Source organism: Zootoca vivipara, chromosome 15, assembly GCF_963506605.1.
Source record: "Zootoca vivipara chromosome 15, rZooViv1.1, whole genome shotgun sequence".
NCBI classification, from domain to species: domain Eukaryota; kingdom Metazoa; phylum Chordata; class Lepidosauria; order Squamata; family Lacertidae; genus Zootoca; species Zootoca vivipara.
Genome location: NC_083290.1, coordinates 23,663,602 through 23,687,632, shown reverse-complemented (window position 1 = coordinate 23,687,632; position 24,031 = coordinate 23,663,602). Strand labels below are relative to the sequence as shown.

The following is a 24,031-nucleotide window of genomic DNA, read 5'->3' as shown; positions in this document are numbered from 1 at the left end:
TTAGGCTTTGGTTAATCCATCTGTCCTCTCTAAGGGACAGGACCATTTCCATCTGACCCACGTTGGGTCAGGACCATTCCATCTGCCCTGCTTGGGTCAGGACCAATTCCATCTGACCCATTTGGGACAGGACCAGCTCCAACTTACCTATGGGTAGGTAAGTCAAGTAAACACCCCAAGGGAGTGGAGGTACTGTTCAACAGACACTCTCCCCTCGACCCTGGAATGTTCCCCAAGGCTCAGCTCTGTAATGGCCCATTATCCTCGCCTGGCGGTAATGTGACTAGAGTCCCTGAGCCCCAGGATTCCTTTAACGGAATACTTCTATGAGGAACAAAATAGGGGGGTAGGCAATTTAAAGCCAGGCCCCTCCTATAACCAATTTATTAACCAAAGCCTAAAGGCCAACCTAACAAGTTGTGACAATTTGCTAAGTAGTAGGCAAAAACCAAATGGCAACAGCCAATCAGCCAAGTGGCAAAATTCCTACTGGGCCCCTGAATACAGGCGACCCCTGGAAAGGCAAAGCAATGTCAGGCTAAGGCCTATAGAAAGTGGCAGGCGGGCGGGAGATTCAAAGGCTATTTGAGAGTGGGCTAGAAATGAAAGTAACTGGGCTTAATTAAGGTCAGACTGTCAATCAAATACAGCTACACGCCCCATGACTCAGCCTGAAGTACAGCCCACCCCCTCCCAGATTTCTTTAAGCTCTTCTGCAATCCCCATTACCCTCTATAGAGGGTAATGGGCTTTAAAAACAGAAATACATTATAATATTATAATAATCTTTATCGTGGTCCAACGACCCATAACATGGATTCATACCGACAACCCCCCAGGGAAGGGAGACTGAAACGTTATTTGTTTAGTCATGGGTATGTTGACATTATAATATTAATACCTTCATTCAAAAACACAAGTTACTGGCTTTTCCATTGAATAGGGCGGGGTTAGGGGGGGGGGACACAGACGCTCAGACCTGTGCCTAGAAAGCCTAAAGGGGCTTGCAAAGCTCATGTCTTCCTATGAGTTTTTATAAGCCCTTGAGTATGCATTGAATCTAAAGCTTAGTTGTTAATAATAATAATAATAATAATAATAATAATATATTATTATTATTATTATTATTATTATTATTATTATTATTATTTATACCCCGCCCATCTGGCTGAGTCTCCCCAGCCACTCTGGGTGGCTCCCAATTGAATTTTAAAACAATACAGCATTGAATATTAAAAGCTTCCCTAAACAGGGACGCCTTCAGATGTCTTATAAAATTAGTTACAGGTAGGTAGCCGTGTTGGTCTGAGTCGAAGCAAAATAAGAAAATTCCTTCAGTAGCACCTTAAAGACCAACTAAGTTTATATTTTGGTATGAGCTTACGTTACAACCATATCTGTTCCAACTCTACAGACAGAGAATCTCACCTAAGAGATCTACAGCAAACCTTTTTAGAACTAAAATATCCACCTGATGAAGTTAAACAACAGATCAACAGAGCCAGACTGATACCTAGGGAGAACCTGCTGCAAGACAGACCCAAAAAAGAAAATAACAGAACACCACTAGTCATCACATACAGCTCCCAAGTTAAAACAGTACAACGCATCATCAGAGATCTACAGCCTCTCCTGGACAATGACAGCTCCCTTTCTCAAGCTCTGGGAGGAAGACCTTTCATTGCCTACAGACAGCCACCCAATCTTAAACAACTCCTCACCCACAATAATACAACCACCAGACTTAACATGGACACTGGTACCAGAGCCTGCAATAAACCCAGATGCCAACTTTGCTGCCACATACACCCGGACAACATCATTACTGGCCCCAACAACATCCAACATACCATCTCAGGACTATTTAATTGCTCATCTTCTAACATTGTGTATGCCATCAAATGCCAACGGTGCCCTTCAGCTCTCTATATTGGACAAACAGGCCAAACCCTACGCCAAAGGATAAATGGACATAAATCTGACATCAGGAACCAGAAGACTGAAAAACCAGTAGGAGAACACTTCAATCTCCCAGGACATTCTATACAAGATCTCAAAGCAGCTGTTTTATTACAGAGAAATTTCAGGAACAGACTGGAAAGGGAAGTTGCTGAATTGGAAATCATTACCAAGCTTAAAACCATGGAAGCACCTGGGATGAATAGAGACATCGGATTCTTATCTCATTATGCATGATCAAGCTTTCTTTAGCACCTCAGCCCAGGACTAATTGCAGCCATCAGCAGCCATTAACACCCATCTACAGGTTTACCACTCCCATCAGCCCATCTCCCATTCCCACCCACCACCCTCTGTATATATATAGGGTCTGACACTTCTGTTTCTAGTGTATCTGAAGAAGTGTGCATGCACACGAAAGCTCATACCAAAATATAAACTTAGTTGGTCTTTAAGGTGCTACTGAAGGAATTTTCTTATTTATAAAATTAGGATAGCTGCTTATTTCCTTGACATCTGATTGAAGCATCCACACGGCGGGTGCTGCTACCGAGAAGGCCCTCTGCCTGGTTCCCTGTAGCTTTGCTTCTCGCAGTGAGGGAACCGCCAGAAGGCCCTTGGCGCTGGATCTCAGTGTCCGGGCAGAATGATGGGGGTGGAGACGCTCCTTCAGGACCAAGGCTGTTTAGGGCTTTAAAGGTCAACACCAATTAAGTTAAGATACAAATACCTGTGAGGCACCTGAATTCAAAGTGCAGCAGTCAACAAAGGGGCGCCATCTTTAAACATGTGCTGCACACAACACTGATATTGTGTCAAAATATTTTTGCAGAGGGTGCAAAGATACCTGAGGAAACCCTGGAATTTGTAGGGTTTCCCATGTCACCATTTGAAAAGCTCTGTTCTAGAGATATAATACACAGAGAGAAAGGAATGAGAAGGGAAAGGATGTGGGAGCTCTTGGGTGACTTCTCAAGAAGGCACCACCTCATACTCTCAGGAGTTGTGTCCTTGCGAAGGAGGGGTTTGGTCTGAAACCTCTGCAGCACCTATGATTTCTCTGTTAGAGAGATGTCATCATCCCTATTATGAGAAAGGGCAGAGAAGGCCGGATGTCTTAATAGGGAAAATTGAGAGTAACTCTCTGGAGTCTTGGCTCTCTGTACCATCCTCAAGCCACTACATTATGCATTCATGGTTTTTTAAATATAATAAAAAGGCTGAAAGTAACCATTATGATAATGTCCAGGTCTCTTGACAGCGCAGAACCGTAGTCTTTTCTTCAAGGATTTCTCAATATGCATGCTGAGAATGCAATAAGTGTGGTTGTGTTTTTTTTTTCCTAGAAAGATTTGAAATAACACAGAGGCTGCCAGGTCCCTGTATAAACTATTCTGACTTCATTACTTTTGTTTTCAATTTGGCTTTGTTCCCACTTGAAGAGATGTGGACAATTATGAGCAATCGGTAGAGAAGTACTATGATGCCCAGTAGTTTCACTTAATTAAATTGTTACAGCAGGCAAAGAGGTTGAGGAGGAGGGATGGAGGAGAAATTTCATTTAAAAGCTGAATCTATCAAATCCACACCTTCCAAAACAAAATGTGAACCAAATCACAGCTATCCTTCAAAAAATGGCACTTATCTGAATTTTGCAATGCAGTGCTCCAACCAAGCAGTGTTTACAAAACTGCATTTGTTGGGGGAAATTGCCTGTAAAATTGTGTACATTGGTCAAAACTGAACATAAATACATGTTTGTTAGGGGGGAAATAGCACTAAATTTGTGATTCACCGTATCTTAAGCAAAAAACAAATACATACATTAAAAACACCATTACAAAAGTGTAACAGACAATGTGTGTGTGTGTGTGTGTGTGTGTGTGTGTGAGAGAGAGAGAGAGAGAGAGAGAGAGAGAGAGAGAGAGAGAGAGAACATCCATCCATGCAAAAAGCCTGGGGCCTAAAGATATGTAACAAGGGTGAGCCTCATTAGGGACAACATTCCACCATCGTTGAAAACTATGTTAGCTGCATCTGGATGCCCATTTTGCTACAGTCTGCTCACATTGTCCTTTTCATCACAGTTTATCTTTCTTTTCACTTATCACAGGGCTGCAGATGGGGAAGGCGTTTGCATCTGCGAATGCTCCCTCATAGAGAAACACCTTTCCTGAATGTGCTCAAAATAGCTCAACAAAACAAGCATCCATGGGGCATAGTGATGTTGGAACAGGGAGAGCCAGGTTCAGATTGCTATTCAGCCATGAATCTCACTAGATGTCCTCGGGCCAATGGCCTGCAGTCTGACCTGCTTTGTTTACTTGAGGTTACCAGTAACTCTCTCTCTCTCTCTCTCTCTCTCTCTTTCTCGCCTGCTGGCTGACTTTCCCCAGTGTGCCAGATCCTTCCCAAAGGGGTGGTTGGAGTTCTGGGGCCATCTTCAAGTCCTGCTTCCAGCTCCATCATCAGCAATATCTGCGGGGAGAAAGAGGTGAGTGGTGTGAATCTTGCTCTCAGCACTGCAGCCTATGGACAGAAGTTTGCAGTGTCTACCGTGTTCTCTGAAAATAAGACACCGTCTTATATTTATTTTTCCTCAAAAAACAAAACAAAACACTATGGCTTATTTTCAGGGGATGTCTTATTTTTTTTCCTCCTCCTCCTCCTCCTGCCGCAGCTGGCTGCGCCTATTACAGTGGTACCTCAGTTTATGAACACAAATGGTTCTGGAAGTCTGTTCATAAACTGAAGCGTTCATAAACTGAAGCGAACTTTCCCATTGAAAGTAATGGAAAGTGGATTAATCCGTTCCAGACGGGTCCGTGGAGTACTCAACCTGAAGCGTACGGATTAACCCGAAGCATGGGTGTAATTGGTTCCGGAAGTCTGTTCATGAACTGAAGTGTTCATAAACTGAAGCGAACTTTCCCATTGAAAGTAATGGAAAGTGAATTAATCCGTTCCAGATGGGTCCGCTGCGTTCATAAACCGAAAATTCATAAACCGAGGTGTTCGTAAACTGAGGTTCCACTGTACTATGTCTTATTTTTGGGGTATGGCTTATATTCCTTGAATGCTATAAAATCCTGCTACGGCTTATTTTCGGAGAAACATGGTATATGCAGCCAAGCATCTGGAGATTAAGGGACGGGTCACAGCTCAGTGGTAGCACACTTATTTCGCATGCAGGAGTTCTCAGGATCAATATTTGTTATCTACAGTAATCTACAGCACTCCCTCTCAAGCACCATTCTTTAACCCTGGGTCCCTAGGTGCTGTCGGGCTACAAATTCTAAGATCCCTGACATTTGGCTAGGCCACCTGGGGACCCAAGGTAGAAGGACGCTGCTCTGAAGGGTCAGGTAGCCAGGGAGGGAGGGGGGGACCTCTCTGCCTGAAAACTTGGAAAGCCACTGCCAGTCAATTTGCACAGTACAGTGGTACCTTGGGTTACAGATGCTTCAGGTTACAGATGCTTCAGGTTACAGACTCCGCTAACTCAGAAATAGTACCTCTGGTTAAGAACTATGCTTCAGGATGGGAACAGAAATTGTGTGGCAGCGGCGCGGCAACAGCAGGAGGCCCCATTAGCTAAAGTGGTGCTTCAGGTTAAGAACAGTTTCAGGTTAAGAACGGATCTCCAGAACAAATTAAGTTCTTAACCCGAGGTACCACTGTACTAGGCAGAACTGACCCATTCTGATTCTTCACTCCAAATTGGCTTTGCAGATTAACACATATTCACCCCCCTTTTTGACGTGATTGTCCAAAGATGGCCTTGAAGGGGAGGGTAGGGGTTTTTTTTGTCACTGGTGGAAAAGTTCACAAAAAGCTGAGCACCAGTGCATGACAGGGAAAAAATCCATGTCTGATCTCCTGGCAATCATGTTAGACTACACCTCCCCCTCCTTCCATCCTCAGTACTCCATTCTTCTTCTTTTTTGGAGTCTTACATCTAATACAAAATCCTCATGGTAGGTTTCCAACCGGTGCACCTGATTTAATGTCGGATAAGCCCCATGCTTCCTGTGCTGACCAATCCCCATTCCCAGGGAACAAAACGGAGCTCTCATAATTCAGCCGCTTAACTCCTAGTCGCATCTCTCTGCCATTTAGTGGACTCTGAAACGTGTCCCTCGCCACAAGGCTTTGGCAGTGATGGAAAGTCAACAAGTCAATAGGAGGCATTCGCAAATAAATTGCAGTAATTCGCTGCCTTCAAGTTGCATGAGTCAGGAAGTGTGAGATCTTTCTGTAGCCCAGCCTTTCTCCAAAGTTTTAAAGTTGTGTATTGAATGCTGTTCTGACTAGCCTCCAGGAAGTGCAGTGTAGATGTAAAAAGTACAAAACATGGCCACAGAATTCATTTTCTGGCTTCCGTGCATCTATAAAACAAGTTGCTGTCTTTTATTGTGGTTGTGCCCAGACCATGGTATCCCCCAGAGAATCTTGGGGAATGTAGTTTAATCCCACAGAGTTACAGTTCCCAGGATTCTTTGAGGGAAGCCATGTTCTTTATAAATGGATGGGATGTACGGTGCCATAAATACCAATAATTAAATAAAATCATTTTTGTCTCACCCTTCCTCCCTAAGACAATCAGAACTGAATAAATTAAAAAGAGCCCATATAAAATGATAGCAGCATGGCATCCAAAATACCTAGGAGAGCTCAAAAGCCTGGTTTTTTAAATAAAAAAACCTTTAAAAGCAGTGAGGGGGTCATACAAATTTCCTGGGGGTGGGAGTGCCAGAAGCCCAGGGGTCAATACAGAAAAGGTGCTGCCATGTTTGGCAACCCTACAAATACCTGAGAGGACAGCAAGGTGGGTGCCTTGTGGAAGATCTCTATTCTCAGGCAGGGGTATGTGAATGAAAGTCGTCCTTTGGGTGTTCAGGGCTTTATAGATTAAAACAGGCACCCCCAAACTTCGGCCCTGCAGATGTTTTGGACTACAATTCCCATCTTCCCCAACCACTGGACCTGTTAGCTAGGGATCATGGGAGTTGTAGGCCAAAACATCTGGAGGGCCGCAGTTTGGGGATGCCTGGATTAAAAACACTTTGAGCTGTATTTGGAAAGGAATAGGTGGGCAGCGTGGGTGGGGGGTGGGCTAACACAAAGCCTGCATCCCACCTTCACGAGGGTGACCAGAAAACATGTTCTGCTTACTGGGAAATTTTCTTTCAAGTCACTTTGTTAAAATTCATATCTGCTTCAGTGTCTATTTTCAAAAAAACATCCTAGGTTTCCTTTCACCAGGGTCAGCCCAAGACATGTTGGCACCAGAGGTGAACCACAAAATGGCACCCACACACATCAGGGAAGAAAGATCTGCACCAGGAAAAAGGGTGCAGGGATAAATATATACATCTGGATCTACTGCCCCTATGGACCTTGCCACCTGAGGAAGCCACCTCACCTTTCCTCATGGGTTGGCTGCCCATGCTTCTACCTATGCTCCATGTTATCCTTACCCAGAAGCATCTGCACCTGTATCACCTTTTGGTGCCCTTATTAGAGACTAGAAAAATGTCTCTCATTATAATGGGCCTATAAAGAAGCAAGGGAAGAAATGACAGTTGTCAACCATATTTGGAGGTCATATAGTTCTCTGTTCTTGAAACGTTGCACCAATCATGTCCCACAGAGCAAATTTTGAGATGGAACATTGGTTAGTGGCAGTGTACTTTCCTGGTTCAGTCTCTGACACCTTCAGTTAAAGGGTCTCAGGTAGTAGCTAAGAACTTTGGAGAGTCACTTCCTGGGGCCCGAGTTGGCACTTCTGGGTTAGAAGGTCCAATGGTCTGATGACCCAGAACCATGTTTCCTAATCCATTTCCAACAGCACAGCAGCAAATTTGCAGAATCTGCCATATCTTTGGTTCAATAAAGGGACTTTCAGAAGGTCAGAACTTGTGAGATCAGTCTGTAGCTTGGAGCTTTGAAAGAATTTGGCACCCACTGCAAAGGAAGCTGATTTTCAGTTCCATTGAGACCATGGGATTACGTCAATTTGCCGTCTCTCTCAAGAAGGCCATTTGAAAAGAAAAAAAATCTAGACTTTGATAGGACAGAGGGGCAAATATCCTCAATGCTTCCTAAATGGTTGATGTGAAAGGTTTCATAGCAATTTATTTGAGTGAGAGAGTTGGTTTTTTTAAAAAAAGGTGTTGGAATTAGAAATACATTAAGGTTTAAATGTTTAATGGTTTTCTTTGTGTCTTTGCTGAAATCTTTGATAGCATCTCTGAAGTCTTCAAAACTGTAGTGCTTTGTTCCTTCTCTGTTTCATTATATGTGTATTTCTTATGATTATGCTCTGCTACATACCTGGCAGTTTATAATCCCTGGTAAATTATATGCATCTATGGATAGTTGGTTTTGAGGAAACACCATGAAACGAAAGCTTAGAAGGGCAAGAAACACTCCCTTGTTGGCAACTGTAGTGGGTGCACTTTTGTCTCTGAGCAGAGACATACAAGGGCATAGCGTGTTTTGCTGGAACCCGGGGCAGCCGGCAGGGTGGAGCGTGTTTGCCAAACTCCCACTGCCCACGCTGGTGGGTGGGTGCTCACGCACTGGGCAGGGGTAGGTGCAGAGGGTGCTCTGCTGGAGCCAGGCAAGGCATGATGGGAATCTCTGCGGGAGCACCTGGTTCCCCCCCCCCGATTGTGCTCTGGTCCTGGGGCAATGCCCCCCTTGACACACTGTGACAATGTCATGATCCCCTTCCAACTTCCCTTTCTCTGGATGCTGAGCTTCTGGCAGCTTAGGACAGCTTTCCCCTCCCCTCAACTGCGTCCCAGATTACTGTAGATATACTTTAACCCAACAGAGCTGAGAACAAAGCCATTCCCTTTCCACGTAGAACTTCTGCGGTACCATATAGCAAAATAGCCCAAATAATCCTCCGCAGGTGACATTAGATAAATCATGGAGATGCTTCTCATTCAAAGGCTGGTGTGATGATTCTGCTGCTCTGAACAACCACTGTGGGCAGCCTGTTCCGCCCAGACAACCTGCATTCCCCATTGTCACTTGGCTGCCCTCCCACCTGTTGCCAAAATGCTAGAAAAGGGCCATCCCTGCTGCTCACTCACCAGTGCTTTGTCTCTTCTTTCTCTGCCTGTATCTATTTCTGTTGCACACTGTGTGTTTGCTGGCTTGCCCCAGTTCAGATTGAGAACATTCTTCAGTGTCAAAACGCTGCCATTAGGAACTCCTCTTTATATTCATCCTCATTTACTTCATCTCAGTCCATTGATCTTGGCCATTTTTCATTTCTTCAAGCATGATCAGGGCTCATCCACTTTCCCTTGCCACATATTTTGATTGTATTGTGTACCAATTAATTCCCCCAGGCCCGAGAGCTTTTCTCCTTTTTCCACAGCCATGCCTTGCAAAAATCTGATCTTACACCCTGACTTGAAGCAAAATCCCTCCTCGGAATTTCCGCACATCTTGTGAGATCCAATTCAGCAGGTGAGATTGGAGTATTGCAAGGCACAACTGCGGAGCGACAATAAAAGCTCTTTGACCCATGGGAATTAATTGATACACAATACAATCAAAATGCAGGTCAAGCAAAAGTGTGGACATGCCCACACCATTTCTGTCAAAGTAAAGTGGGTATATCTAGGTGCAGCTCAGATTGGGGAGTTTGGGCACCATGTTTCTGTGCCCCTGATCCCACACACAAAATGATTCATCCCTGGGGTGGTGCCCTACTGACCTGCGCCAGCCACAAGGTTGCATGGCTGGAGACTTTCTTCCATAAGTGGAGGGCAGCATTTCACAGGGAAAGATCCCTGCTTCTAGTGCCAGAGAATTCTCTCCCAGTGCGGGGCAGAGGGCAGGGATGCGTCAAAGAGGAATGAGCAGAATAGTTCAGGTTCTAGGACCCAGAGATGCCTGGCAGGAGACAGTGTGTCGCAATGTGCTGAAGCTGGGAAAGGCCCCTACCTGAGATGGAGGCAGAATGGCCTCAAGGAGTCAGGAGTGGAAGAGGGTTAAGGTGGGAAGGCAGCAAACCTGTCCGACACCCACAGCTGCCAAGTTTTCCCTTTTCTCGCGAGGAAGCCTATTCAGCATAAGGGAAAATCCCTTAAAAAAAAGGGATAACTTGGCAGCTATGCCGACACCCAGCTGAAAATTATTGGTTTGACTGCTCCCCAATAGCGTTGTTGCCCTGCATTTTTCTGCTGTGCATTATTGGGGGGCGGGAGAGAGAGAATCTCAAGAAATTGACATATTTGCACATGGGTAGGGGATGCAGGGCTTCATCCCACTTAAAAATACAAAAACAAACTTCCTATCAAGAAGATGGGTTGCACCTGTTTGGGTTGAATAGCGACAAGGTTTCCCCATCCATGTATATATAAGTGTTAAATAGCAGAGCAAATCTAGGTTGATTGTGGATTTCACACAAAACTGCTGCTATGAATGACCACTCTGCTTGGTTTATATATATAAAGCTTCAGCAGAATTTTTGCAGAATGTACATTTTACATTTGATGACCAGTTGACCTGTTTACAATTTCTTTTCCCTTTCTCTGCTTGTGTAACACACACATATTGTGGACTGCACACCTTGCAGAAATATTTCTGGAACAAGAGCGGCACCTATTAATGTTCCATATCCATAGGGAGAGGGCTAAAGCTCGGCCGCAGAGCATCTGTTCTGCATGCAGAAGACTCCAGGTTCAATCCTTGGCATTTCTAGGTACTGCCGGAAACCCTGGAGAGCTTCTGATAGTCTGTGTAGACAATACTGAAGCAGATGGCCCAAGTGTAAAGCAATGTCCTACACTCATATATCAACAAAGCAGAAGAGAGGAGAGTTGCCGTAAAGGTTCAAAGCTGAAGCAGAGAGATGTGTAGAAAGAACAGCCCAAGGTCATCCAAGGTTCCCCAGCTGAGCCAAGAGTTTGATCCCGAGTCTTTCCCTCCATACCAATCCCTCCATCCAGTAGACGGTGTTGGGCTGTGAGGCTCGGATTCCATCTGGCACTGCTGAATGATCAACAAGCCCATCCTCATCCTGTGGGCGCCCCATCTGCTTTAGTTAAGAGAAGCTGCCTGGAGGCACACAGCCTGCCTTTCTCCCTCTTAATCAACCCCGGGCTAAGGGCCGTGGAGTGAAATCGAGGCGGATAGCAGCTTATTGCTCTTTAACTTTTCTATTACCGACCAAACTGCTTATGCCTCCAATAAAGCAGCCACCGCAGCTGGTTAACAGCCTTCCCCCAAGAGGTATGTGATTGCAGGCACGGGGCAATAGCTTCCGGAAGCCCTGGTAATGGAAGCAAAGAGGACTTGACATTTCCCCTAATGTGGCATAACCAGATGTTTCCCTTTGCCTCGTTTTATGCTTCTTCCAAATCATTTGCTTTGCAAAAGAGAGAGAGAGAGAGAGAGAGAGAGAGAGAGAGAGAGAGAGAGAGAGAGAGAGAGAGAGAGAGAGAAGCACATTTCTCTGTTTTCCCCTTGCATCTCACAAGCGCTCTGAACCATATCATCCTCTTGGATCTTCCCTACCTGAGGTGGTCCCCTGACATCAGGTCCCCAAGATGAGTATAGGAAGTAATGCTTTGAAGAAACCGCTCAGTTCCCCTTGCTCAGAGCCTGGTGTCACTGAGTTTCCCTGGGAGGCTGCCAAACTCCCCTTTCTCTACTTTGATTTATTAATGGCAAATGAGCTATTATTAGGACTCATGGCTGTGGTCCCTCTGGAGAAAGTGTCTCATGGTAGCAGATTTGTTTCTACAAATGCAACAGGAGTGCAGACTCAAATGACTGGCTGCATTGCATTTAATCATTCTTAGAGACTGATAATGGGGGTGCAGTTCTGAGAGTTTTGCAACCAATCACAGAAAATCCTGCAATGAGGAAGTCCTGCAATTTTTAGATCAACCACTCCAACACATTATGCCTTGTCTACACGCTTATCTAAAGGTGGGCAGTTGAGAAAACGTATGTAATTTATGTCTGGGGAAGTGAAGTGATTTAAATCAGTCTTGGCTGGGGCCTGTTGGGAAGGCAAGGCGGGTAACAGTAGGCAGAGCCAGAGCCAATGGCAGGCAGAGCCAACTAATTCTAGTTGTGTTCCCAACCTCCTCCCAGCTGAGTTCTGCAAGGGGAAACACTGGGACTAAGGAGGAGGAGGACCTGGTTGTGTAAAGTAATTAAGAAATTCTAGGAAATGATCTATAATGAACCCCCCCCCCCCAAAAAAAAAACCTTAAGAGAACATCTCCCGGGAAACCAGAAGCTTTCCTTCTGGCAATAGTAACAACAGAAATATATATTTTGTGGACTTCTTCCACAAAAATGGAAAACAGAAGTAGTACCGACCAAAGAGGAACGGCACTTTAAGTTGTTGTAATATGCAAAGCTAGCAGGTCTGATTAGTAAGATAAGAGAACAAGACAATCAAAAATATAAAAAAGGATTGGAAAATGTTTGTAGAGTATTTTAAAAATCCGTATAAACAAGTGAACAGATTAGCAGGACTTGAACAAATTCAGCAGTATAAGAGGAAGTAAGAGAAAATTAATAGAAGTTGGTAACTTAGAATAAGCAGAAGAGAGGGAAAAGAAAGGTCACGAGAGAAGGAGAGGGAGGAAAGTCCTTAGGTGTCTTATGTTGTGTCCTTGTTTGGCTGTGCTTTTGTTTTCTTTATTTTTTCCTTTTAATTTTTCCTTATTCATTTTGAACTGTATTTAAAAAAAACCCTGCAAATAAAAATTACTTAAAAAAAAAAAAGGAGGAGCCCAACAGACAGTGCCGCCCCCTGGACTGGGTAGCCAGGTGGGTGGCCAAATCATGGTTATACAGCAGGCATAGGCAAACTCGGCCCTCCATATGTTTTGAGACTACAATTCCCATCATTCCTGATCACTGGTCCTGTTAGCTATTGATCTTTTTATGACTAGCTGTAAGTATAAGAAAAAGGCAGCCAGGGAGGTGGCAGGATGAGGCCCCATTCACCCCAATGCACCAGCCTCCACCGTTGTGCGTATTCCCCAAATGATTTATATACACATGTTCCTTTCTCTCCCCATTTCAGGTCCCCCATTTCAAGGTTGCCCCCGAGGAATTTCTCAAGCTCCAGTTCCAGAGATTCACGACTTTGAACCTCCATCCCAGCAACACTGACATCAGCGTGGCTGTTGCTGGGATCCTGAATTTCTTTAACTGCACCACTGCCTGCCTCATCTGTGCCAAAGCTGAATGTAAGTTGCTTTGGAAGGCTGCCCACGGAGCCGAGCACCCACCCTGTGGCATTCCAATTTGTACAAATTGTCAAGACAGCAATGGTTGAGACCGGAGACAGAAAATCCCACAAACCCCTCATCTCATGCCTGGCAGCCAAAAAGTGCAATCGATTAAACAACTAATCGTTTGCTCCTCTTTTGTAACTCTCAGAATCAGTGACCCGAGGAAGCCACTTCACTGCACCTAAAGATAGAGCCGGCACACACCTTTCTGGCAAGGGCAGGTGGTGGGAGAAGAGGGAAGCAAAGCCATATCATGGAAGCTGGCTTGCGTTCAAGGGACTTCTTATTGTGAACAAACCTACACTGAATTGATTCTCATAATTTCAGAGTACATACATTTTGATGCAGAATTCAGATTTCCTTGCCTTTCATTTTGTCTCTTGTGCAAAGTATATAGGGCTCTTCATACCATAACCAAAGTGGAACAATAGAGTTTTACTTGCCCGTTCCCTTCTACTTACCACCCGATATCTGCAACCTTCTGAAAATGAATAATAGTGTACGTGCATGTCTTCCTACATGTGTTTTCCTGATACATTCCTGGCCCCTCTAGACTAATGTATTATTGTGAGTGCATTCTGCAAATACAGCCAAATTCACACACTATATCTAAAGCCCTATGATACCACTTTAAACAGTCATGACTTCCTCCAAATCATTATGGGACCTGTAGTTTGTTTCGGGGGCTACACCTTGTTGGCAGCCTCCCTCATACTCCCCCCAGGACTACAATTCCCATTGTTCCCTGTAGAGAGGGATCGCTTGTTAAACTGCTCTGGAAATTGTAGTTCTGGGAGAGAAATAAGGGTGTCCTAACAATTCTCAGCACCCTTAACAAACTACACTTCCCACTTCTTGGGGGTGGGGAGTCATGTCTGCTTATAGAACTTTAAATGTATGGTGTGAATGTGGCCAAATTATTGACCCAACGGTACTGGATTACTGGCAAATTTATTATTCTCTTCATGGGACTCAGGTGGCGCTGTGGGTTAAACCACAGAGCCTATGGCTTGCCGATCAGAAGGTTGGCGGTTCGAATCCCTGCGACGGGGTGAGCTCCCATTGCTCACTCCCAGCTCCTGCCAACCTAGCAGTTTGAAAGCATGTCAAAGTGCAAGTAGATAAATAGGTAAATAGTAGATAAATTACCTCCAGCAGGAAGGTAAACGGCGTTTCCGTGTGCTGCTCTGGTTCGCCAGAAGAGGCTTTGCCATGCTGGCCACATGACCTGGAAGCTGTACGCCAGCTCCCTCGGCCAATAACGTGAGATGAGCGCCGCAACCCCAGAGTCGGTCACGACTGGACCTAATGGTCAGGGGTCCCTTTACCTTTACCTAACAATTCTCAGCACCCTTAACAAACTACACTTCCCAGGGGAGTCATGTCTGCTTATAGAGCTTTAAATGTATGGTGTGAATGTGGCCAAATTCTTGACCCAACGATACTGGATTACTGGCAAATTTATTCTTCTTTAGTTGCTTCTGGAATTCTTCCCAATGCTACCACACTATTGCTGTCTGGAGGGGCTATGGTGTGAGAAAATAAACCAGAACATTTGTGGTATATAAAAAAAGTACAGGATTTCAGCAGGAAGCTACAGGAGAGGTGTGACGACCAGGTGTCCCACTCTCTCTTACTATCACTGCGACACAGGAATCCAGAGGGGAAAACATCCACCCTCTTCTCCTGCCGCCTCAAAAATAAACCCCTTTTACTAGTGGGTTTCTTAGTAAGGAGAGCCTCCCAGCGTACGTGGCCTGGTACCTTAAGAAACTCTAGGCTGTCCCACGGAATAACCTCTTGCCTACAGTAAAGGGTCTCCCTCAGTTGGATTCCCCACTGTAAAAGTTTGCCCTTTTCACTCTGGCAACTTCTTGGCGCCTCAGGTTACCCTACAAAGCCTCCTCCGTGTAACTCCAGGACACAAACTGCCACCTCCCTGCCTGAGGTGAGTTTTGCCCTCTCTTGAGCCACCACGGCTGTGAGTCCTGGTACCTCACTGGACAAATAAGGACGAACCTTTTTGGCAAAACAGAGATGAAGTTTTATTGTTTTAAAAGCATAAGTGTTTCTTTAACGTGTCATGTATTTATTTGCCTTGTTCCAGTTGTACAAGAAAAAACTCAGTCAAACATTTAACTTTAAGTTTTCCTAGCCTCTCCACTTTCTTCATACAAGACACCACACCCTCCTCCCTCTCCCTCCTAACTGACCAAACCAACACTCCCTCCTTTTGAACCGGGCACAGTCCCGCCCCCATCAGAATTCTATGTCAGTCAGGCTGGAGGTGGGTTAACTCTTTGCCAGCCGGGTAGGAATAAACATTTTAAAAGTGCTTCAATTTGTCACAAGAGGGGATGAAGTCGTGCCATTGCCCCCAAAATTTTGCAGGCACAGACGGCATTGAAAGTGGAATGAATTTATACACACTCTGCAAGTTGATAGCTGTGTGTATAAATTTATTCTCTGCATACATGCACTTATGTGCTAACCCACAGGTGCTGCACCTGTGGAAGGATGTAGAATGCAAGTGGTATACACAGATGCCTGCCACTGTTCTGTCCCTGGTTAATTTGATTCTTCATTTAACAGGATAGAAAAGGCTCAGGAACCAAATCGCTTTTAAAATAGCATGGCACCCAGCCGTCCATTGAGTCAGGTTCAATTGCTTTAATCGGGTGCGATTGGATGAACCGGTTGCTGACTGGGATGCAGTGGTGTGGAAGAGGGAAATGACCCTTTAAGGATAAAACTGTGGGGTTGCCCTGCAAGCCTTGGTCATGGGCAGCCATGGGGATGCCCCATCTTCTAAGGCACAAGGGAGAAAGAGCTGCAGATCAGCTTCCTCTTTCCTTTTCTCAAATCTTTCTTTCTCTGAAGGAGAAGTGGATATTCAGCACTGAATGAAGATGCCTCTGTATGCAATGAGAACTCAGCTGAGACAGGGACAGACTCCATTCTCTCCCCACCCCCCGGCCGCCCTTCTCTAATGTGGGCAAGATGGAGTTGATGATTTATGGCTCCTTGTCAACCTTAAAGGGGGGGGGGAATAGGAGGGAGTTTCGTGGGTTAATGGCAGAGTGGCAAAATTAAGCTGTGTTGCAGTAGCTCTGAAGCCAGGGAAACAAGGGCGATCCTTCAAGGCTGAGATTCTGTGGGATTCCAGGAGGAGATGGGGCAGGGAAGGGTCACGAGTAGGCCTCCGACTCAGATGTTGCCTCCACTGTTTCCCTCCTCACAGGGAGAAATGAGCCGTGATTTCCCACATCTGTTTAAAAATGGTTTCTCGACGATCCTGGGGGATACAGCCTGCTATAAAGTTCCCCGTCTTTGCTTTTTCCCATGGTGGTGCAGGGGGGGTGCAGAGTCCTAAAACTTCTTTGCAATCTCTCAGGAGACAGATTAGAATCCCAGGAGTCAATTGACAGAAGATATGCTCAATGACATAAAATATGCTGTGCACACAAGACAGCCCCAGGTTCAATCTCCAGCAGGGCTGGGCGGGGGGAGAGTCTTCCTGAGATTAAGGAAAGCTACTGCCAGTCAGAGTAGATCAGGCATAGGCAACCTTGGCTCTCCAGATGTTTTGGAACTACAATTCACATGATCCCTGACCACTGGCCCTGTTAGCTAGGGATTATGGGAGTTGTAGTTCCAAAACATCTGGAGAGCCAAGGTTGCCTATGCCTGGAGTAGATCATGCTGGTCTTGATGGGAGAATAGTCTGATGTAATACAATGCAGCTTCAGACATTGAGATGATGCCTGTTCCCACCCCCCCTAGCACATTTCTGGAAACCCTATGGGGTAGGATCAGGACTGTTGGTTTGTTAAAGGAAGTCAAGAATCTCAGGATGCCGGTTTCCAAGCCAGCACTGTGCAATTGTAGTTTCATGGCATAGCCAAAAGTGTTACCACTGCGCATTTTCCAAGCCATAGGAGCTGACTCCTAGGGGCCGATGTCCCTTCAACTGCCCTCCAAAAAAGTTAATTTGCGTTGCCATTCAAATGGTGTGCATGTGCCACATCTTGCGATTGATTATGTGGGGTGGGGCTTACGTGGCCCCCACCAATATTCAAGTTAGCACCCCCTGCTCCAAGCCTTATGCCCAGGTCTGCCTCTGTGTTGTGGGAGCACAGATAATTTTGCCAGAGCATCCCAGCTTTAATTTGCATTTTAAAAAAACAAACCATCAAGTCACTGCCCCATATTGATTGTGAAGGTAGGCTTACAAACAAGTGGGCCATGCATCTGTTCAGAGGGATGACTGAATAAATTTACCAGCGGCTGGGGCCTGTGCTTGAGTGCCCTACATAACGCTTCCCCATGAGAAAATCTGCCTAATGTATACTGGTTGTAGAATTTAGCTTTTTCTGAGTGCGTAATTTGGGCGTTTGAGTGGAAACAGAGGGTATGCCTGGCAGTGACCTAGCCCAGTTCTTTGCCCAAGAGGCCTTCTTTCCCATCAGATAACTAAACAGACTGCCGCTCGCAGCAGAGGAATGACTCTAATGCAGCCCACGTCTGATTCTGCCTCTCCCTTCCTTGGTGGTCCTCGTTTATGTACTTCAAAGTTTCAGGGAGGTTCCTACAAGACCCGGCTCATGTTCAGCCTGTAAAACAGGCCCTTGAAAGAGCGTCCTTCTGTTGGCGACAAGTGCTTCAGAGCCTCGTGTTAGCGGAACAGAAGGAAATCTCTTTGGATAGGAACAGGCGCCTCTCTTTCCTTGTACAGACTAGGAGCCCTGAAGGATACAGCTGTCAGAGAAGACAGTAGTCTGGGGTGAAGGAGTTGGAGTTAGGAGAGGAGGGCCCAGAATATAATATTATAAAATCATGCATGATTTGACAGTTCCCTCATTGCGAGAAGTAAGGTTACAGGGAACCAGGCAGAGGGCCTTCTCCATAGTCGCACCCGCCCTGTGGAACACCCTCCCATTAAATGTCAAGGAAATAAACCACTACAGCGGTCCCTCGACTTACGAATAACTCGACGTACGGATGTTTTGAGTTACTAACGGAGCTCCGTCCACCATTTTGGATGTGGTTTAGATAGGATTTTTTCGACTTACGGTTTTTGGTTGTTGTTCCCATTGGCTTCTACTTACGATTTTTTTTTTACTTTCGAAGGTCCGTTCGGAACAGATTAAATTCGTAAGTCGAGGGACCACTTTTAGAAGACATCTGAAGACAGCCCTGTATATGGAAGTTTTTAATGTTTGCTGTTTTGCGCAGTCAGAAGGGAGGCATATAAATATTAATAATCTGGGGTTTTCTGGATGAACCCCAACATAAAGAGATTTAGGAACTAGATACCACTCTAACTAAGCATGCACTGTCCTTATATCTTGCACTTCATTTTCTTGCACTTGTAACCCACCTTTCCTCCTAGGAGCTTTTAAGTCAGTATACATGGCTTTCTCCCCATACCCTGTTTTATCCGCACAACAGCATTGTGAGGTAGGTTAGGCTGAAGTAGAAGAGTCATAGAATTGTAGAGTTGGATGGAACCATTAGGATCATCTAGTCCAACCTCCTGCAATGCAGGGATACGCAACTAACCAATTGAGCTATAGTGACTGTCCAAGGTCACCCAGTGAGTCACACAGCTGTCTGCGGTTTAGAATATGAGGCTGCACATACAACATACATTGAAAGCAAAATTCTCCCCCTTCCCCAAGAAAAAGAGAATCCTGGGAACTGTAGTTTTTAAAGGGCCCTGTGAGGGATAAACTACAGTTCCCAGTATTATTGCTGGGCGGAGAGGAGGTGTGGGTGAGTTTAACCTTCGGTTTACTAGTAAAACCGAATTACTGTGTTGCGAAATGATGCATGTCTAAAAAGTGTGCCGCCAACATGAAACGCTTGGAAAGCTCTGCTCTAGCTACTTCATCCAGGTGTGATCAAAAGGAAGCAAGGAAGGGCAAGTGGGCAGGTCCTGTAGCAGAAAGGCAGGGATTCAAAGGGGGAGAGCTAGATGAATGTGGTCCTAGATAGACTGGTGGTCAAAGCAGGCAGATGAGGAAGGAGAGAGGGAGAAGAGAAGGGGAGAGGAGAAGAGAATCTGTTCAGTGGCTCTCCAAGAAGTATGAGATGCTCAGACTAAGGAACAAAGCCTGGAGTCATAGTTATATATCACCAGCCAACCAGCCACACCCCTGCTGCTTGGACTGGTCATGTCGCCTGATTATTGTCTCCAAAAGCAACTACTTTATTCCGAATTTAAAAATGGAAAGTGTAATGCTGGTGGTCAACAAAAGAGGTTCAAAGACTCTCTCAAGGCAAATCTTTAAAAATGTAGTATAAACACTGACAACTGGGAAACACTGGCCTGCAAGCGCTCCAATTGGAGAACAGCCTTTACCAAATGTGTCATGATTTTGAAGACACTCGAACTGAGGACGAAAGGGAGAAACATGCTAAGAGGAAGGCACGTTTGGCAAACCGTCACCATGATCAACTCCCACCTGGAAACCTATATCCCCACTGTGGGGACTGTGGAAGGACGTGTTAATTCAGAATTTGTCTCCACGGTCACTTGCGGACTCAATTTTAAAACCGTGTTTATGGAAGACAATCTTGCTCAGCTACGAGTGATTGTGAGAGAAGAAGAAGCTTCGATTGGCTGCGCTGATGAGTCACGGTACCTTTCTTGGTCATTACCTGGATGGAGCTACAGTACAGGAGACATCAGGTCAAGCACTCTCCCTTGGCCTGGTGGCAGCTCTGGTGATGGAGCAAGTTAGGCGACGGGGACCTTCGTTATGAAATAAAAAGCTGTTGGGATGAGGCACATGGTGTTAGAATAGTCCTTAGTGAAAGGGCAGGAATGGCATGTGCTTTAGTCATCCAGGGCTTAACACTTCATTTCCCACAAGGCAGCTGCCTGTTGCAGTCCCCTCCCCTTCTAGATCTCCTTCCAAGTATCCTGATCGGATCAGGCTGATCCTTCCCAGGCTTCAGATCCTGGAGCATGCTTTCCTCCAGCCCCTGTTCTTTGGCTTTGCCCCCTTACCCTTCCACTGGCAGATCCCTGGAAGTTGGCCCCTGTCCCACAGCAATTAGCAGCTACCAGGCCAGGCCATATTCTGCTGGTCAAGACAGTAAAATAAATGGAGAAAGAGGCAAAGATTTATGCTTATTGGGGCAGGTGGGGGGTCTAGCCTCCTAAGAGGCAGCGATTCCCTCTGGTGTTTTCCAGTTTTATGTCTAATTTCAATTCCCCTCCAATAAAATTAGATCCTGCTCCTTAATTTTACAGCCCTGCATTTATGAGACTGGTTGGAAAACACTGCCTGCCTAATTCAATGGCTGAATGGAACTGCAATTTATGTTGAGCTTTCATTGCTCCTCTCTTGATTAGTTGTGCCCCTGCACACAGAGACAGACAGACAGACAGACAGACAGACAGACAGACAGACAGACAGACAGACAGACACACACACACACACACACACACACACTTATTTTAGTCCTACTCTGAGTGCATCTATAAAATAACAGTGCGATGTTATGTTGGCCTCATTTACCCACAGTCATTGAATCTAAGTGGCTGAGGCAGCTGTCCTTGGTTTTGTATATAAAGGATCTGTGATGTCATTGTGTCGCTGTAATTCTGCAATGGTTGGACTTCACCTGCAAAAGCACAATCCTCCATGGTCTCCTAAGACAGATGCCAACAACTGTGTGCCATTATGCATTATTTGTGGACTGAACACAATAGCAAATACCAATTCCATTTTCTGGATTGATTTTCATTTGGGGCAGGAGACAAATAAACAAACACCAGCAAGTTCCTTTTCCATTGGAATTCTCTGAGATCCATGGTTGAGCTATCTAGCAGTTCAGGTTTAGCAAAGTTTTTCAATGAAACATGCTCTCTTTTTTTTGTCTGTTGGCAGAATTCTAATAAGACCCTAGAATCCGAAATTCAAATGTAGAATTGATCGTTGAATATATGGATCTAAGGTTTTGTGTGGTCTCCTTGTTACTGCTTAGATCACTACTATCTAAACACACTAATGCAAAAGAGGTGCTCACCTGCTGACTCGCAAAAAGCCTTACATTGATCTAGCAAGCTCATCTCTTGGACACACACACACACACACTCACACACACAAACACAGATAATATCTCCAAAAGAAGGTAGGGAATGAGCTTTGACATCGACTTCCCTCCTTTTCAGAATGGAGAAGAAAGACTCCTCAATTGCTTGTGAATGTAAATTTCATTCTGTTTACAATGGAAGTTATGTTTTCTTTTAAAAAAAAAAATCAAGAGGTGCTTTTTTAATATGAGCAAAAAGGAGTCATTTAGAGCTTGTGTGTGTGCACACACATATGCACTTAACTCAAGTTAGTAAGATGCTTCAAATACTTAATGTCTCTAGCGGAAGGAATCACAAAAGATTACTGGTTGCATGATTCCTCCCTAAAATAAACATCATTTCCCAGCAAAGGCCAGAGGGGAGAAATGTGAGCCGTGGGTGGCTTTAAACCTACACAATTGTGAAACAGGGATAAGCACTGTTTTGACAGCTTAAGTGATGCCTAAGTGACAAGGAGGCCTCCTGCATAGTACTAAATCCCACCTTTAGTAAAAGAAGTTCTGCTCCTTCGCTATTGCTGAAGGATTAATCTTCAAATGAATTCCTATCTCAGTAAAGAGTGAAAAGAAGGAAAGAGGGCAGAGGCAATGTGAAGGGATTTGCATAGGCAAATAGGAAGCCCAAGGAAGAAGGAAGAACCTTCCGCCTGGTAGTGCTTCCTCATTGCTTTAATACAGGCGTAGACAACCTAAGGCCTGGGGGCCGGATCCGGCCCAATCGCCTTCTAAATCCGGCCCATGGACGGTCCAGGAATCAGCGTGTTTTGACATGAGTAGAATGTGTCCTTTTATTTAAAATGCATCTCTGGGATATTTGTGGGGGCTGCCTGGTGTTTTTACATGAGTAGAATGTGTGCTTTTATTTAAAATGCATCTCTGGGTTATTTGTGGGGCATAGGAATTCCTTAATTTCCCCCCCCCCAAAAAAATATAGTGCAGCCCCCCACAAGGTCTGAGGGACAGTGGACCGGCCCCCTGCTGAAAAAGTTTGCTGATCCCTGCTCTAATGCATCAGTTTTAAAGTGAACCACTGGAGTCCTTGAAGGGGGAGGCGGGCTGCCCCTTTAATTATGTACACTGGTGCCACTGAGTATTGATTCTCCAGCCCTCCTGAGTGACAGTGCAGTCAGAAAATACAGATATCTGCACCACTGATTTAACCCTACTACTATTGCTATTAGGTAAAGGTAAAGAACTCCTGGATGGTTAAGTCCAGTCAAAGGAGACTATGGCATGTGGTGCTTATCTCACTTCAGGCTGAGGGAGCTGGCCTTTGTCTGCAGACAGCTTTCCAGGCCATGTGGCCAGCAGGACTAAACCACTTCTGGCACAATGGGACACAGTGATGAGGGTCAGTGTGCACGGAAATGCCATTTACCTTCCTGCTGCAGCAGTACCTATTTATCTACTTGCACTGGTATTCTTTCAAACTGCTAGGTTGGCAGGAGCAGAGACACAGCAATGGGAGCTCACCCCGTCGTGGGGATTTAAACCTCTGACATTTCCCTGCTCCTGCAGCCAATCAGAAGCCACAGAAGTCACGTTGGACGTTTGGGTTCCAAAGAACGTTTGCAAACCGGAACATTCACTTCCGGGTTGCAGTGTTTGGGAGCCAAAACTTTCGACTCACAATCACAGGGCGTTTGGGATCCAAGGTACAACTGTGTGTACATTTTGTGGATGTTGTTAGAGTACCATCTCCTTTTTATAATTGTATTCTATAATGGCTAGGAGCCATTGATTAACCCCCAACCCCCTGGAAAACTGGGGACTGTTTGAGAGTCCAATCCTACCTCCAGACTATAATTTATAAAGTATATTGGGAAGATGAACTAATACTTAGAAGAGTAGCTGCAATGACGACAGATTTTTCACTAGTTATAGCACTCTGCTCCCATCTCCCTCACCTTCCCCTGCTTCTGCTAAGTGAGTGAAGATCTACATCAGGAACAGGTGGGGATAGAGATCTACATTGGAATCTGCTGCCCCCATGGATCCTGCCGCCTGAGGCGGTCATCTCACCTTACCTCATGAGTGGGCTGACCCTGCTCCTTTGAATGAAGAGATGACATCAATACTATCACTTGCAAACATCCACAGTCATCCAGAGGAACACTAGTTGTCCCCCATGTTTCAGAAGCTTCACTGGCTTCAAACTAGAAGCCGGGCATTTAGTGTCTCTGGTCCCATGCTATGGAACATCCTTCTAGCAGAGGTTAGGCAGCCAGCTTCAGGACTAACTTTCAAAACACCTTGAACACCTTTTTATGCCAACATATACGGCTACTCTTGAGTAACAACGCTCCACACCTGCTTGTCTTTATTGTGCATATTATTTACAGTGCAAAGAGTCTGGAAAACATGCCTGCTCAGTCCGAGTCAGAACCTCGCAATGGCTTCTTTCTGTTTCGTGCCCAACGTAACAGCTTGAGAACCCCAAAGCTCCTCCCTCTCGCTCTACAGGGTGCCGTGCACCTCAATCCAGGCGTCAGGGGGAAGGGCCGTCCTTCTGACTGCTCTCCAGTGGCTAATCCCGTCATTTCCTCCCCATCTGCTTCCTTCTCTACTCGGTGTTGAGGCTCTTGCATGCTGTCAGAGCCTCTCTCCTCCCTCTCTACTTCCTGATTCCTGTAATCTGATCCACTACTGGACTTGCTGCTCTGCGAAGAACTCGACCTGAT

General features: G+C 45.4%; 1 protein-coding gene across 1 annotated transcript in view; it reads left to right on the top strand.

The window, feature by feature from the left end:
- The window catches only part of GRIK4 (glutamate ionotropic receptor kainate type subunit 4), a 444,259-nt gene that overhangs the window by 291,820 nt on the left and 128,408 nt on the right, over positions 1-24,031 (top strand). Inside the window, exons 4-5 of the mRNA XM_035139827.2 lie at positions 4,356-4,453; positions 13,034-13,199. Of these exons, the coding sequence (XP_034995718.1) occupies positions 4,356-4,453; positions 13,034-13,199 (264 nt within the window). The remainder of the gene's footprint in view (positions 1-4,355; positions 4,454-13,033; positions 13,200-24,031) is intronic.